The sequence below is a fragment of the Rhopalosiphum maidis genome, chromosome 1 (assembly GCF_003676215.2).
Source record: "Rhopalosiphum maidis isolate BTI-1 chromosome 1, ASM367621v3, whole genome shotgun sequence".
Taxonomy (NCBI): Eukaryota; Metazoa; Arthropoda; class Insecta; order Hemiptera; family Aphididae; genus Rhopalosiphum; species Rhopalosiphum maidis.
Genome location: NC_040877.1, coordinates 59,588,601 through 59,603,907, shown reverse-complemented (window position 1 = coordinate 59,603,907; position 15,307 = coordinate 59,588,601). Strand labels below are relative to the sequence as shown.

At 23.3% G+C, this 15,307-nt stretch overlaps 2 protein-coding genes across 2 annotated transcripts; both read right to left on the bottom strand.

Moving 5' to 3' along the window:
- Positions 1-1,169: 1,169 nt before the first annotated feature.
- LOC113548597 (stress response protein NST1-like) lies at positions 1,170-2,311 on the bottom strand. The gene is made up of 4 exons (XM_026949556.1): positions 2,150-2,311; positions 1,844-2,050; positions 1,407-1,685; positions 1,170-1,342 (listed from the first exon to the last, which is right to left on the bottom strand). Exons 1-4 carry the CDS (start codon positions 2,207-2,209, stop codon positions 1,286-1,288), a joined length of 603 nt encoding a protein of 200 aa, XP_026805357.1. The 5' UTR covers positions 2,210-2,311; the 3' UTR covers positions 1,170-1,285.
- Positions 2,312-9,142: 6,831 nt separating this feature from the next.
- Positions 9,143-10,777, bottom strand: LOC113558605. The gene is made up of 4 exons (XM_026964102.1): positions 10,620-10,777; positions 10,023-10,202; positions 9,725-9,937; positions 9,143-9,279 (listed from the first exon to the last, which is right to left on the bottom strand). The coding sequence occupies exons 1-4, from the start codon at positions 10,665-10,667 to the stop codon at positions 9,238-9,240; spliced, it is 483 nt and encodes a 160-aa protein (XP_026819903.1). The 5' UTR covers positions 10,668-10,777; the 3' UTR covers positions 9,143-9,237.
- Between the last annotated feature and the right edge of the window lie 4,530 nt (positions 10,778-15,307).

The window sequence follows — 15,307 nt, the reverse complement described above, 5'->3', positions numbered from 1 at the left end:
TAAACACACAGTTTCATAGTTCATACTTTATTTGACTTCCTAGTTATTACCACACTATAATGATAAATCGAAAAAATATAGCAATTGTCTTTTCTTCTTAATATTTTTACAGCTAATATTAAAATAAATTTGTTGTACATTTTTTTTTAAATGTTCATATATCTTGTGACACTAATAGGTATACATCGATGATTAAATTTGTTTTTGTTTGATTTCAAAAGTAACATAAATCAATATTATTTTAAAATATTTTTGTAAATTTCAATTTAGCGGCGTATAATAATATACTAAAAATAATATGATAATTTAACAATCATGACATTTTTACAGTTTGTTAGAACACAAACTACACTTCATTAAAGCAGCCACACTAAAAAATATTTATGAATATTCTATTACTCTGTTTTTTCTAAATTATAAACATCTTTATAATAATTAATAATTTGAATCACCGTGTAAATTAATTTTTAGGTCGATAAATCATTTCAAAACTTTCAAAAATTGTCTTTGTTATAAAAACCCGTTTTATTATTTCGATGTTCATTGATATTTTTTAACAACTATTTCTGTTTCTTGTGATTTCAAACCGTTAACGTTTGCTTATAAAAGTATAATACATAAGTCGATTAAATTAAACAATGACTGTACATCACCTTCATTTGTCATTAAATTTATCACGGATAATGTTTAAGTTTTTAATTTTCATAATGATTTATTTCTTATTTAATTATCTAAAGTTCACGTTTTGTTATTCAATAACTCACGCGATTATAAACGTATATGGTTATAGTATAGGTAAACATATAATTAATAATAAGTAGGTATAATCACATCAGGATGTAACAAATAATATTAAATTTATCGAATTCTTATTAATCATATTATTATATATTCAATATGCAAACAGTGGTCATATTAGTCAAATATATTTACTCGATAAACTAGAATATTATTTGAATATTATGCCAATTATAGGTAGTTACTTAAAAATACTTAGACTTTAGTCGATCCATAATGAGATGTAAAAGTCGAATGATTCGTAATCATACTATACCTTTTATAGGTATATAAAATATAATGATAACCTCTGAATCGGCACTAAAGAAAGTAGTTTATAGGTTTTCTAAATGATAATATATTTTAATAGTAAAAAATAAATTAAGTAAAAGTAAAATTTATATAACAAGTTTTACTTTTTACAACAATTTAAGATTTCAAAACATTATTGACAGAAAATGTGTAACGAATAAAATGTTGAAGTGTATAAGTTAATAAGTCTTATTTATTAGTTTTTCTTGATTTCCTTCTTATTCTTTTCAGGGATCAGAGCCAAAATAATCTCCTAAAAATATACAATAATAAAAAAAATGTTACTTGTTTTTTAATAATAAATCATTGAAACTTACTTCTATGTCTTTGACAATTGGTGTCCAACGTTTGACAATTGGTTTGGTTTTGGTTCTGATTTCATCCTTCAACTCATGGAAACGTTCCAAAAACGGTTTCTTGATTTCTTCGTATAATTTCAAAAGGTCTTCTTTTAATTCAGCTAATTCTGCTTTTAATTTCTTAACCTTCTCGCCGATTTCCGGATCCTTTGCTTTTAATTCTTCGCTCAAATGCTCGATTTGACGTTGAACGGCATCACAAATCTGCTTATGGAATTTATCTACATTTTCTTCAACCTAAAATTAAAAAAAAATATATTTATCCAATATTTTTCCAAAGCTAATTCGAACTTCGATTAATTTCAATTTTACGCGTCACAATCATTTTAAAAGTTTTTTTAAATGTTTCGTAAATAATTTAATTTCAAACGAATAAATAAAAAATATAAACTAACCTTTTGAAGAATTTCTTGAAAATGAACATTAGTGTTTTCAACGTTTTCTTTTAAATTATCAATGTATTGATCGACATGGACATCAGCTTCGTTTAATCTAGATCGGATCTTCTCGGTGATCTTGTAAGCCGACTTGGAGATCTCTTTGAATAATTCATCAAATGGATTGTCTGATTTTTCAGGAAGAAGTCTTGTGCCTGCTTGCACCTATAGGTATATATAAAGTAAATAAATTAATAGTATGTAAATATTAAATTAAAACAATTATATTTAACAATAATATACTTAATACACTTTTTAACATACCTGTGACAAGCAAAATAGGAAAAACACGAATTTAAAACCGTGATTTTTAATGTGCACCATTTTTATTGATTTTGTTTCAAATGGCAAACGATACTTGGCTCTTAAACGCTAGTAATAAACTCTGTAACAATGTTTTGTCAGTTTTTATGCTTAAACTATGAACCGAAAACATCGATAGTCGATAAGCTATTTACTTATCTCCTTTACATATAGGTATAGTGTATACTGGGTGATTCTTTTAACAGTAAACACTCAATACCTCAAAAAGTAATAGCGTTTTTAAACATATTTTTTTTTTGTTATCATAATATGAATTTATTTACAATTTTAATTGTTTCATTTATTTAAAAAGAATTTTCAGTTTTCAATTGCATATTGTTAAATTACATAATATTACAAATTTACATGTAATTTAAATTTCATATGTTTAATTAAACAAAGTTTATTAAAGTGTAATAATCTATATTTCGAACAGATACCAAATTAATTTGCTGTAAGTATTTAAGGTTAGGTGTAGTTAAGTGAAGTAACAGACAAACATTTTTTAGGGTATCGTTTAAATTTAAAATATATATAAAACTATAAATTATTAACTATAATTGTTTGATTTGTGTAATTTTCGGGTCCATGCTATTGCTCTATTTTACCTAAGAGATATTAACCTAATAAATACCTAACATAAGTTGAAAAAAAAATCAAATTATAATCAATTTATTTAAACACATCATTAAAATGTTCAAAAAATCTAGAATTACTTAATGATTAATAACAGTAATCATTATATCATGAAATATAAAATTTTGAAATATTTCAGTATTTTAATAAAATTATTATTATATATTTATACATATACTTATAACTTATATTTAGTCACTATCATAGTACCATCATGGTGTCATTGCATTATTTGCATTGTCCACGACGATAAGCCATTTCTAACAAAAAAAATAAGTTTCACTATAAATAAACGAAAAAAAGACCCTAATATAGACATTTTTGAGTACTACCGACCACGATGATTGTTGAATATTATTATCAACGATTAAAGCTACAACTTATGGAGTATATTCTTATTAATTAATAAATAATTATCATCAATTTTTTGTATTAAAGAAATTCAATGATTCACGTTTTTGTGAAATATTTCAAACTTCTAATACTATATATAATTTTTATTATACATTCAACAATTTGTATGGAAATTGTGTATTACAAACTATAATTGATATATCATAACGATTAAATGTAAAAGAATACAAAATTTGACCTCCTACTCCTCCGAAGTACCAAATATATAAGTAAAAATGATTTTACAGCTGTGGACATTGCATAAATCCATGGACTAAGATTCTTCAGACTATTCATAAAACCTAACAGAATTTTTTAACATAATATTTCAAACTATAAATTTAAATTCACTATAGATATGTTTAATGTGAGATATTTCATAGGTACCATTTCATTATTCAGCCTAGTTTTTTTTTTTTGTTGTTTGTCGTTTCTCATATTATTACATATTACTACATACTATATGTATAGATTATAATTTTTTCAAAATAAACCATATTTGAAAAAAAAGAATATTTTAATCTACCTAATTTTGCAATAAACATTTTGTATGATATGCACTAAAAATTATAAAACTACCTTATAATGCTCTAAAATAGAAGAAAAATGCAATATAAAAGTTTCGGTTGCATATAAGGGAAATTTTGTATCTGGAATGACTTGTTCTGGGCACATATGTGAATTGTATACTGAGTTTCAGGTACCTAGACGATTTTATGGTTCGATTTATAAAATTTAAATTTTATAACATTTGAATCTTAACTCCATCAATAGTAAACTAATATAAAATTTAACCGATATATAAAAAAAACTTGTTCTAGAATCTATAGACTTTAGATTTTAGAGCATTCAACAAAGTGCGTTTAATAATTTAAAATCCGGGCTTTACTCGTTACTCGTTAGTAGGTAATATTTTATCATTCCCTGTTGTTTTCATTTATTATAATGCAAATTATAAAACAATACTATGCTTAAACATAATATAACATAATATTAACGTTTTTCTAATTTCTAGTAGTACTTAAGTGTTTAAAAATTACTTGTTTTTTTTATGCGAAAAGTATAATTTAATTTAATATTATGAGTATGTGTTTAAAGTGAGTGAATACACATAGACTAATGACCTAAATTAATGCTAACTATTAAATAAAATATTGATATGTACGAAAATAAATTATGATGTAAGTATAATATGTATATAATTATGATTGTATATCTTACTAATTTTTAGAGACGTAATTGTATGGATTTACTTTTCAGTGGCTTTGTGTGGTTATACTAACTTTCTTCGAATTATTTGAATCTTAATCCTTTTAGAGCGATATTAGTTATAAAATTATGTGCAGATATTCAAGATATTTTATAATTTAAAAAACTTTATTTAGTTAAATAATTATGATGTAAAATAGGTATAAATGTTCAATATAATAATTAGTAAAATGAATACATTTCGTTGTTGGTTTTGAGTCAATAAACACAACAAAATTATAAAATACAAGGTAACATAACCCAATGCGTATTGATTTGTCTTAAATTCTTCGGTTTTAATCAAAAATACAAATCTTCAAGATGTAGTACCTAGATCAATTCAAAAATAATAATGTTTGTCGTATTATCGTAGTGGTTTAAAGACAACTAAATCAAACAAGTTGAAAATTACAAGCTATTTGTACATTTAATTATTTTTATTTTTATAAGTTTTGGATATTCGTTGAACTATATCAAAAATTATTTTTTAATATTAATTAAATTGATTACCTATGTCCTATATACCTATTATTCGAATACATTTTTTTTGTTCATTGCTGTATATTACCTTTATTTATTAAATCAATTATGTAATATTTTATGTACATATATACCTTAACCTATATTCTTAGAAATTGGTTTAGTGAAATAATTAGAGATAACAGTTTGAACTATATTTTTATAATGAAACATCATTATTTCTAGTCTGCGTAAATACGTAATATTATAGCATACATAATATAAAGTTTAAAATTGATTAATAGTTTTTTTTTGACATAAACAGTCTATACAAATTAGCACAGTAAGTTAATAAGATTAACAATTTAAAATATAAATTAGCGGACAATTTAATTTAATATTCACTTTTCTGAAAAAAAAAACATTTATTTTAGTTTTAGTTAGTATTTTAGCGGTGGAGGGGTAAATAAAAAACAGAAAAATGTTAGTTTAATCCATCAACAATATTAATGGTAAAAACAAATACAAATAAAGGAGAAAAGTAAGTAATGCTATTGTAACTTGTAAGTATCGAGTGTAAATTATCATTGAGTAAGTTACCGTAATAAATTTATTAAATTTGAATTCAATGATAATTTATTTGCACACCAAAAAAAAAAAAAATAATAATTGATCAAATTAATTTTTGTAGAAAACATTACATTTATTATATTATAATAGTAGTATATAGTTATGTCGTATATTATTTTTATTAACTTTTGAGTCAATACAAACTTATAGTTTTTAAGTACTTAAAACTGTGTGAATAGGTTCGAACTTTTAAAAGTAAAAATATGCAATAGTAAAAACTAATCTAATTATTTTTAAAATATCACATACAAATTATAATAATATATTATGTAAAAATTTCATATCCTATTTCTTAAAAAATATATATTTTTGGATTTCAGAAATATATTACTAAAATCGTTGTTTTTTTTAATTATCTAAGTAAAAATCATGTCTATATAGTATATATTATTATCGTTAATATTTTTAAATAGCTATAATAACAATTTGTGAGAAACCTTCTATTAATTTTTCAAGATTTTTGACTTATCGAAAGTATCTTAAGTTATTCGCTTTTAAATCACAACAAAATAAGAAAATTGATATTGCCGAAGAAGTAAAACTAGTTTTATGTAAAAAATTCGTTTTTAGCTATAACTTGTGTTTTGTTTTTCACGTTTTTTTTTAAATTACCAAGTAATTTTGATCTATCAAAATAAATACTCATATTACTAACTAGATTCATTTTCCTACGAGATAAGATATCAATATTAAATTCTACTATAAATTGTGTAAATATTTTTTATATGTATAAATTACGTACATGAATTATTTTTATATGAAAGACTCATTGGATATACCACTGTTAGTAATCACTCATCAACAAAATTGTATCATTAAAATCTGATATTATTCTATGATGTGTTATTATTCTCGTTTTACATTTGATATCTAATCTATAAAAATGGTTGGTCAATTATTATGTGTAATGTATTTTCTCCGAACATTCTACGATTGAGATATATTTTTGTGTTTAGTTCTTACATATTTCTCATTATATAATGTAGCTTACCAGTATTTTTTGACTGATCATCCCAGTAGCTAGGTTTATAATAAAATAAAATAAACAGTTATCATTATATTGTGTAAATGTCGTTCAAACGTTTTAGATTTTTGTCTGAAAGAGAAAACGATACTCTGCTAAATTAAAAATAAACAATTTAAAACAATAATTTACTATAAATTGTTCGCCCTTCCGCCACAAATATGACTCATGTGTAGGTGAACACAGTATCAAATAACACATCATCACTAAATGTCTTGAACATGAAGTTATAGTCACACAAAGAAACAAGAAAAACATAAGCTCTCTTTACAAATCGAACAGATTTTATGTCTATATTTTTGATAGATGCTTTAAAGAATCGAATATTTTTAATTACAATTAACTTATATACAATATTTGTAAGCGCCTTAACACAATATATAAAACATTGTAAATACATTTAATAAAAAAATACATATATTTAGTAATAATTTAACTTTTTATTTACAACATTAAATAAAATTGAGCAGGTGGGTATCAAATTTAAAATTCGAAATTTTTAAAATATTTTGTGGTTTTTCTATTATTAAAATATTTACCGTTATACTCTTAAAAATAGTTTAATGAAAATATAATATAGATGTATATCGTATCTAGTATTTAATACATTTACACCGTTTTTATAAATTATAAATAGTATGGTCGATTAATATAAATTACTAAAGTTATCAAATTACAATATAAGCCTTATATCTTCCAAACCCATTATCACGGATCTATTATCCTCAATACACTAAGTTAGTAAGTTAACTACTCTTTAGAATAAATTATAATATATAAATAATGATAATAATGTTAAAATTAGTCTAAAATTTTTTTAATACTACATAAAATGTTTATGCAGTGATTTTTGGCTAAAGGAATATACCGTCATCTGCATATACAATTGACCTATAAATGTCCTTTCTAAATATTATGTAAATTATCAAAATATTATTTGTTAGATTAGGTACATATATTATTTTATAGTATATCTACATACAAAAATGAAACTTAACAACTTAAAAATAAATCAAACAAAATTTTAATGCGCGTTATAAATTTATCGTGATAAAATAAATAGATCATGTATAATGTACAATTAGGGGCTCTTAAAATTTCTGGTAAGAGAAATTTTTTTAAAATAATTATGAGTATTTAAATAAGCCTATATAATATAACATCATATTTTTAATAATTTTTGGGGGGCTTAGCTCCTTCTCCTTATTTTTACATATCACGGTGGACTATAAGTATATATTTACAAAATACCAGTTTCTAAAGAATCAATTTTGTATTTTTATTGTAATTCAAAAAGAAATTAACTACAGAGATTTGAAATTTTTCAATAAATATTATATTTTCAAAATATACGCGATCTGTTTAAAATATAACAGAGATTTTAAATTTTCTACCTGAAGTAAACTTTTTATCAATTTAAGTTGATATTATTTTTTTGTTACTTCAGACCAAATAATTTTTCTTAAATTAATTCGAACAGCAGTTAAAATACATTAAATATCCAGTCACAATTTATTTTTTAGCTTATTGTTTGAAGTGTCATAGAAAATATTTAGCGTAAAGTTGCATCAATTTTATCTTAGAATTTGGGATTAAAATTTGTAGGAAATTAAGTGATTAAACAAAAATAACGATTTTAGTTATTTTGTTGCGATTTGAAAAATCTTAGAGACTTGAAACATTTCATTATTATATATTTATATTATTATTATACTTATTTACATTAAAATTTTTAAAATATTTAAACTAATTTCGAGCTATTTATATGTCATAAACCTATTCACGCCATTCTAAATTACTGGCATTTAATTATGATTATGGATTTATTTGCAATGACCAATACTATAATAATGATGAAATAAATAATAATTTAATTCGACAAAAAAATTGTACAGATAATATCGTATTATTATTATTTATTAGTAATAAATAATAATACTATAAGAATATTATAAAATATCGTAAGAAATAATGTCTACACGCTTTCCTCGATAACAGCCATATTATTAGATTACAATGATTTATTGATTTATGATTATATCTTATAATATTCAAACTGGATACATCCAAAAACTGTAAGTTTTTGAACTTGGGTATACACCAAACCAATTATAGATTAAAGCGAATTCCCCGGATTTTAAACCTATATTGTCTTATTGGTTGTTCGTGGCCTTACGGGTATATTCAAATAATTCAAAAATTTAATTAATAAATCAATTTGTTGAAAATTCATTATTAAAACTTGTTTAACATTATATTTGTATTTGTATTACATAACTGGTTAAATATAATATTTATTCTAAGTATTCAAAATGAATATATAGAAGACATTACTTTTTTTTTATATTTCTAATTCAAATTCATATTTATGAGTGCGGGTGTAGAAACATCATGTTCATGCGTGTACGTGTTTGTAATAATCTTAAACTATAATTTGAATTGTTAATTATTAATTATACATTTTTGTGACATGACCAACCAGTTGTAGTTATAATAACTAATAATAAATAATTTAAAAAAAATATTAACTCAGGCATCTTTTATTTAAAAAAAAATCATGAATATAAATGGATTATATAAAGAAAAATAATTTAATTAACAAAAATATAAAATGCATAATAAAATAATTGGATTAGTTGCATGTGACATTATAAAATGATCATTGCTTCTTGAGTCCGTCGATGGCTTTGTTTACGGTAGTCTAAAACATTAAATCAATAATAAATGTTAATGATTCATATTTTAAATATTGTATTAAGGATTTTATAATAAAACATAATTATTGATAAATGATAGTAATATTCAACATATTTTTGACAATTATTCATTTAAATAGTTATTTTAACGTCAAATTCTTCAGAGTCAATATATGTCTTGTAAGAATAAGTTAAGTTACATCAAAGTAAACAATTGTATTAATAAATGTCTACAACTGTTTCAATTTTTAATATGAATATTGTTAGTTAACGATAAATTAATCGATCAATCTTTGAAAAACGAAACAAATTATTAATTAAAATAAAACTTTAAATATCAATAGAATGTTCCATATAATATGTATACTACTATTTAATTATGTATTGTGTATTATTATTTGTTAGATTATGTTTGTGGACATAATATTAAGTTTATAGATGTAAACTTACTTCTAATTCTTTGGTAGATTTGAGAATTGATTCGGAAAGTTTCTTTACATCATACTTTTCGTTGATTGGCTTGCCGACTTTGTCATCAAATATGGCTTTGGCATCATTGATTTGTTTTTTGAATTCCTTTTCTAAATCATCGTATTTCTCAACCAATTTTGGGTCAGCATTTTTGCGAACGATGTCCTTCATTTTATTAGCTTCGGTCTCAACCTGTGAGAGTAAATTTAATACGAAATTATAAATACATTTAAATTAAATAAAACAACGAAATAAGATTTAAATTATTCATTCTTACGTCTGTAATTCCTTTGGTGATCAAAGACTTAACTTTGTCGATGGATTTTTGGGCATCAGCAGAGTTTGGGTAGAGTCCCAAAATGTGATTGGAAACAGATAAAGCAGATTGTGTGAATTGTTCACCGATTTTTTTTAAGTCTTCGACATCAATTGCGGGACCAGTTGCAGCTGATAAGGCCTAAAAATAATTTAAACGTTTAAATACATTTCATCAGTTAGCAATAATTGAAAAACTATAAGTAAGTGTTTAAATCAGAAATTGAGAACCGTAATGTTTAAATTTAAAATAACTACATAAATTCGTAAACATGTAACACACGCATATTAAAATATAATGTGTGAATGTGGATAATTAATATTTTACGCTCGAAATGAAAGGTTTGATAATAAAATCATAAATTAAATAAATAATTCAGAATTTAATACAATTATTCTTTCCATTTATCGTAGTTGATTACTCTTACATTGTTATAGAAATACGTAAACCTAATACAGAGTACGTGTTAAAATTTCGATCAAAAATAACTTTTAAATAACTTAAAAGGATATATCAGAAATAATTTTATAGCTGTCTCTAGTTTAAACAAATTCTAACCTGTCCAACGAAGACGACCGCGAAACACAAGACGATTTTCCCATTCATGTTGATGGCGTTTTTTGATTACAACGATAATAATAATAATAATAATATAGTTTTATTCAGCAAGCAAAGTCATGCACTGATCAATCAAAACTAATCGGCCGGCTTATATAGGCGATAATAGCCATGTCCCCCGACTCGGCGCGCCATTATTAGTTACTGATAATGTACTATGATCCAATATTGCTATATTGCCTGCTTGAACTTCGGTGCAACGTTCTTTCCGAGTAATAATAATTTCTTCACTCATTTCATAAATCGGTTAAAAAATTAGCGGGCACGGATGATGAGGTAAACTTGTAAAAAGCTGACGTCAACATAATGCCATAATATCATCGTGTATTCTTCGCGTTGTATTTTTTCGGTTTTAAGCCTAGTTTTGAGTGTTGTATACGCTCTATTTAGAAATCGCCTATAAAACCGACGCAAAATTATTTAATAAGACACAGTGCACTTTGTAACTGTGTTAATTGGTTTTAGAGGTGATTTAATACGTGCATATATATATTATATTGTGCGCTCATTGATCAACAAACTGTTTTCTGTTTAAGGTCACTTTTTTTTCGGGATGTATTACAGGATGGAACTTGAGCTGTATTGCATCGTTGCTTGCTAATAGACTTGTTAGTCAATATACTGTTCATTATAATATTTTTAAATTATTGTCTTTATAGTGTTTACTCAGTAACTAGTAACTATTACTTACCTAAACGATGCGGCATCCTAATCCTATTATAAATGAAATAAATATTTTTATAATTAGTTTTTAAATTTTATTTAAAAATATAATAATATCTTAATCATTGTTGTTTTTACATTTTCAATGTTATTTCCGAGTAATTTTAAAATCTGACATAGTTTTTATTATTAGTTTCTAAGTCATACAGGTCAATGTTTTATCCGAGTTGGCTTATTTTATGTTCGTCTCTAAGAATATCAATTTTAATTTTATTACTGTAATATTGAACGATGCAAACTATAATAACACTTCAGAAGAATGGAATAATTATGCATCAATATCGATGGATCGCTGGTTGTTATTCGAAGATTTTTAGGTTGAACCCGCTTTAAAATTATTCCTTTTCGAAAAATAAACCATTTTGTGTCTATCAAATTAACAAAAATATCGCACTATATATTAATTTTTTGTACGTTAACATTATAAATATTATCAAACAATTATTTTTCTTACTAAACTCAATTATTAATTGTTATAAACATATCAACATTTTTAACTTGATAATTTTATTTATTCGGAAAAAATAAGATTTTGTTTTATCTGCTTAAATACTTAATTTTGAACAAAATAATGTTGGTTTAATACTAAATACTTATTTGTTAATTTTCGAGTAATAAAAATTATATTTATAAGTTTAATTAATGAATCGTTATTAACTATTTTTTAATGTCATGTTTTATATTAAGGTATTAATATTCTTTACAATAATTTAACAGTGTATAAATTTAAAAATAAGATGAATTAATTATATCGAAGTATTGAACAAATACAATTTTTTTGGAATTATATCGTGTAGCAGCAAAATGTCTCCAACAAATACAAATATAAATGCATTGATACTTCAATACTTATAGATTATAATATATGTATTTTAGTATATATTATTAAGATTAAAAATGATGGAAAAACTGCGAAATAAATACGTTTCGAATCAATCCCGAGGTAATTTTGAGTAAATCGAGTTTTACTTGTCTTAATCCTTAAAAAAAATTTATATAAATTTAAATTCATACCCGCATTGTGATGTATAATATAAAAATGTGTGATAATTTTTTATTCATTTTAGATTCTGAACGGTGTGATGAATGTATTGATTTTACAATGATGTGTGTGTGTTTTTTTTTTCATTTCTATTTTATCTACTTAATTAATTTTAATATATTAATTTTATACATAAAACTTTTAGTTTTTTTTTTTAAGAGTCACTTGAAACATTCTATTATTTTATGTAATGCACGTAACAAGTAGGTATAACTCTTAAGGTTATCTAAATTAAAAATTAAAAATTAACTCTATATTTGGCACATACCTAATCAGTAATTACTATTAATCTCACTATGAAAATCATTATCCATTTTTGAACATCAATACTTTTTATATTAAAACTAAGACCATTCAATAGAATAAATCATATCCATAAATTCCATGGTACTATTTATTTTATATTCCCATTCATATTATCGGTGTTGCTGAACCGACTTATAAACCTAATTGATAATACTTTCGTCTTTGGGAACTAATCAAATGCATAAAGGTCGATGACCACGAAATTCTGAGAAATAAAAATATGTAACAGGAAATGCTTATACATTTTACCGACTTAATTGTTATACAGACTAGGATGGTTAAATTTGAATAAATTACATTTTGAAAGTAGGAATCTTATGTATTTCACTATTTCGTTTTATATATTATACATATTGAAATATCATCGTTATTTACAATTTTATAATAGCATTACTATATAATTTTACAACACTATATTGGGATTAATATCTCGTTTACATTTTTACATTATTTAATAAATGTGTTCATAAATTTAACACAATATATTCTTTGAAAGTTTCAGCGATAATTCAAAAATGTGGGTACTAGATATTTTAGGTTGTGTTTCAAAATACATTTTATATAAAAATTGCCTTGCACACATTTTCACACCTGAATGTATTACTTCAACGAGTATTTAGTTGTTCTATGTTTAAATGTATATATAATAATTATGCTTAAAGAAAATTGTATTTGTTTTATACATACTATAATATAATATTATCCTACAACAAATATTTTTCTTGATTCGATTTATCAGTTTTTTATAATAGATTGTAAAGCGTGTACACTGTAGATCAATCAAAAATATTTAATCAAGCATTTGATACAGGTATTATATATTAATAAAATATAGTATATTCCACCTCGAGACTTGGTTTATAAACTGATAGCCATTATTTAAAGAATAAAATACAATATTTTTAAAAAAAAATTTGATTTATTTTAAATACGTGGCGTGTCACGGATAACACATTAACTAGTATAAAACGATAGTTAATAAAATACAAATTATGCCGAAATTTAAAATTAAAAATCCTCTTAAGTATGACTTTTCAAGATATGCTTCTAGGATTCAAGTATCATTACAACCTCGAATATTTAATACGATTATTATATGTTTATAATAATATATAAGTAAAACGGATATAAAATATCAAGTAATAAACAAAAACTTTGGTTTTTTATAATGAAAATAACAAAAACTATACGTGACAATATTAAAAACATCATGTTATTTTATATTTTAATTGCTAAATTAAAATTTTGATAATTTGTCATTTAAAACTCAGATAGTCAGATATACAAGAAAATAGTTATACTGTTTTAATATATTATAGATGTATAACTATTACACAGAAGTAAATAACAATAAAAAATGGGAATGTAATTTAGTCCTACTAAAGTGTTTTAACTTAACATACAATTCGTGTTGGTATAGCTAGAGTTTTATATTAATTAATAATAACAAAGATTGTATTTCAAACATTCAATACATTTTGTATTTTTATAAGATCATTAATAATATATAATAATGAAATGGGTGGTTCTTTTAAAATGTAACATTCTTTACCGCAAAAAGTATTGATTTTTACATAATCAGATACAGATTTATATCCAAAAAAAAAATACACTACAAAATGTTAGTCTGTTATTTATCTACTAATCTAAACTTAAATATTTATAATTTATAATTAATTAACGACTTACTCGTTTGAAATTTAGTTTTTATGTATTAACATTTAAAAAAAAACATTCTACTGAATGTAAAATTAAAAAAACATTGCTTTATAATCATAACCTATTATAATTTTTTTTAAAACTTGTAATTATGAATAAAAAAATACTTCCAAAATCCTTAAAAATTTTCGAAGAAATAAATAGTTACCTTTAAAATAATAATTAAAATAAATTATTTAGAAAAACTACTATGATAACAATTTGACGAAAAGTTTTTTTTTGAGAAACTGTAGGCATTTACAATAAACCCGATCTTCCCTGAAATTTAAACTTAAAAATACTTTCAATGTTCTGTGGATATATTAAACAAGATATAAACCGTATATTAAAATTATAATTCATAAGGAGGTTGTTGAAAATTTCTAAAATGTGATGTATCTGTGACATCAATATACCAAATTTACGAGAGTTCATTTAACTATAGCCTCCTTTATATAAAAATTAGTTATAAGAAAGAAATATACTAACAAAATGGATGGGTATAATATACAGGACGAAACCTTAATAAAACGTCAAAATGTAAATATAAATTGTTTTCGTGTCCATCAAATTTATTATATTTATATGTTGTCAAAATTATGTAAATATTTAGCTACTAAAGGGGTATTGTGTATGCTTTTTTCCAAAAAGATGACATGAACGAAAGCGTATATTATGATTATACGGATTATGCATTATACCATTAACTGAAATGTTCCGATTAAACTATATATATATTTATCATTGATTTAATATACGTTATCTTTTTATTTGAGAAGATATTTGTTTTGTTTTATCGTATTTTTATCTGTAGACCTTGATCGTTTGGCATGGAATTACAATCGCAGACGACGTGTTA

What these genes read in the sequence shown, in the direction of transcription:
- LOC113548597 (XM_026949556.1), bottom strand. Translation starts at nt 2,209, where the DNA reads ATGGTGCACATTAAAAATCACGGTTTTAAATTCGTGTTTTTCCTATTT. An exon ending in TTCAAGAAATTCTTCAAAAG is followed by an intron (nt 1,686 to 1,843) that starts GTTAGTTTATAT and finishes TTTTAATTTTAG; the next exon opens with GTTGAAGAAAATGTAGATAA. An exon ending in CAATTGTCAAAGACATAGAA is followed by an intron (nt 1,343 to 1,406) that starts GTAAGTTTCAAT and finishes GTATATTTTTAG; the next exon opens with GAGATTATTTTGGCTCTGAT.
- LOC113558605 (XM_026964102.1), bottom strand. Translation starts at nt 10,667, where the DNA reads ATGAATGGGAAAATCGTCTTGTGTTTCGCGGTCGTCTTCGTTGGACAG. An exon ending in TCACCAAAGGAATTACAGAC is followed by an intron (nt 9,938 to 10,022) that starts GTAAGAATGAAT and finishes TTACTCTCACAG; the next exon opens with GTTGAGACCGAAGCTAATAA. An exon ending in AATCTACCAAAGAATTAGAA is followed by an intron (nt 9,280 to 9,724) that starts GTAAGTTTACAT and finishes TTAATGTTTTAG; the next exon opens with ACTACCGTAAACAAAGCCAT.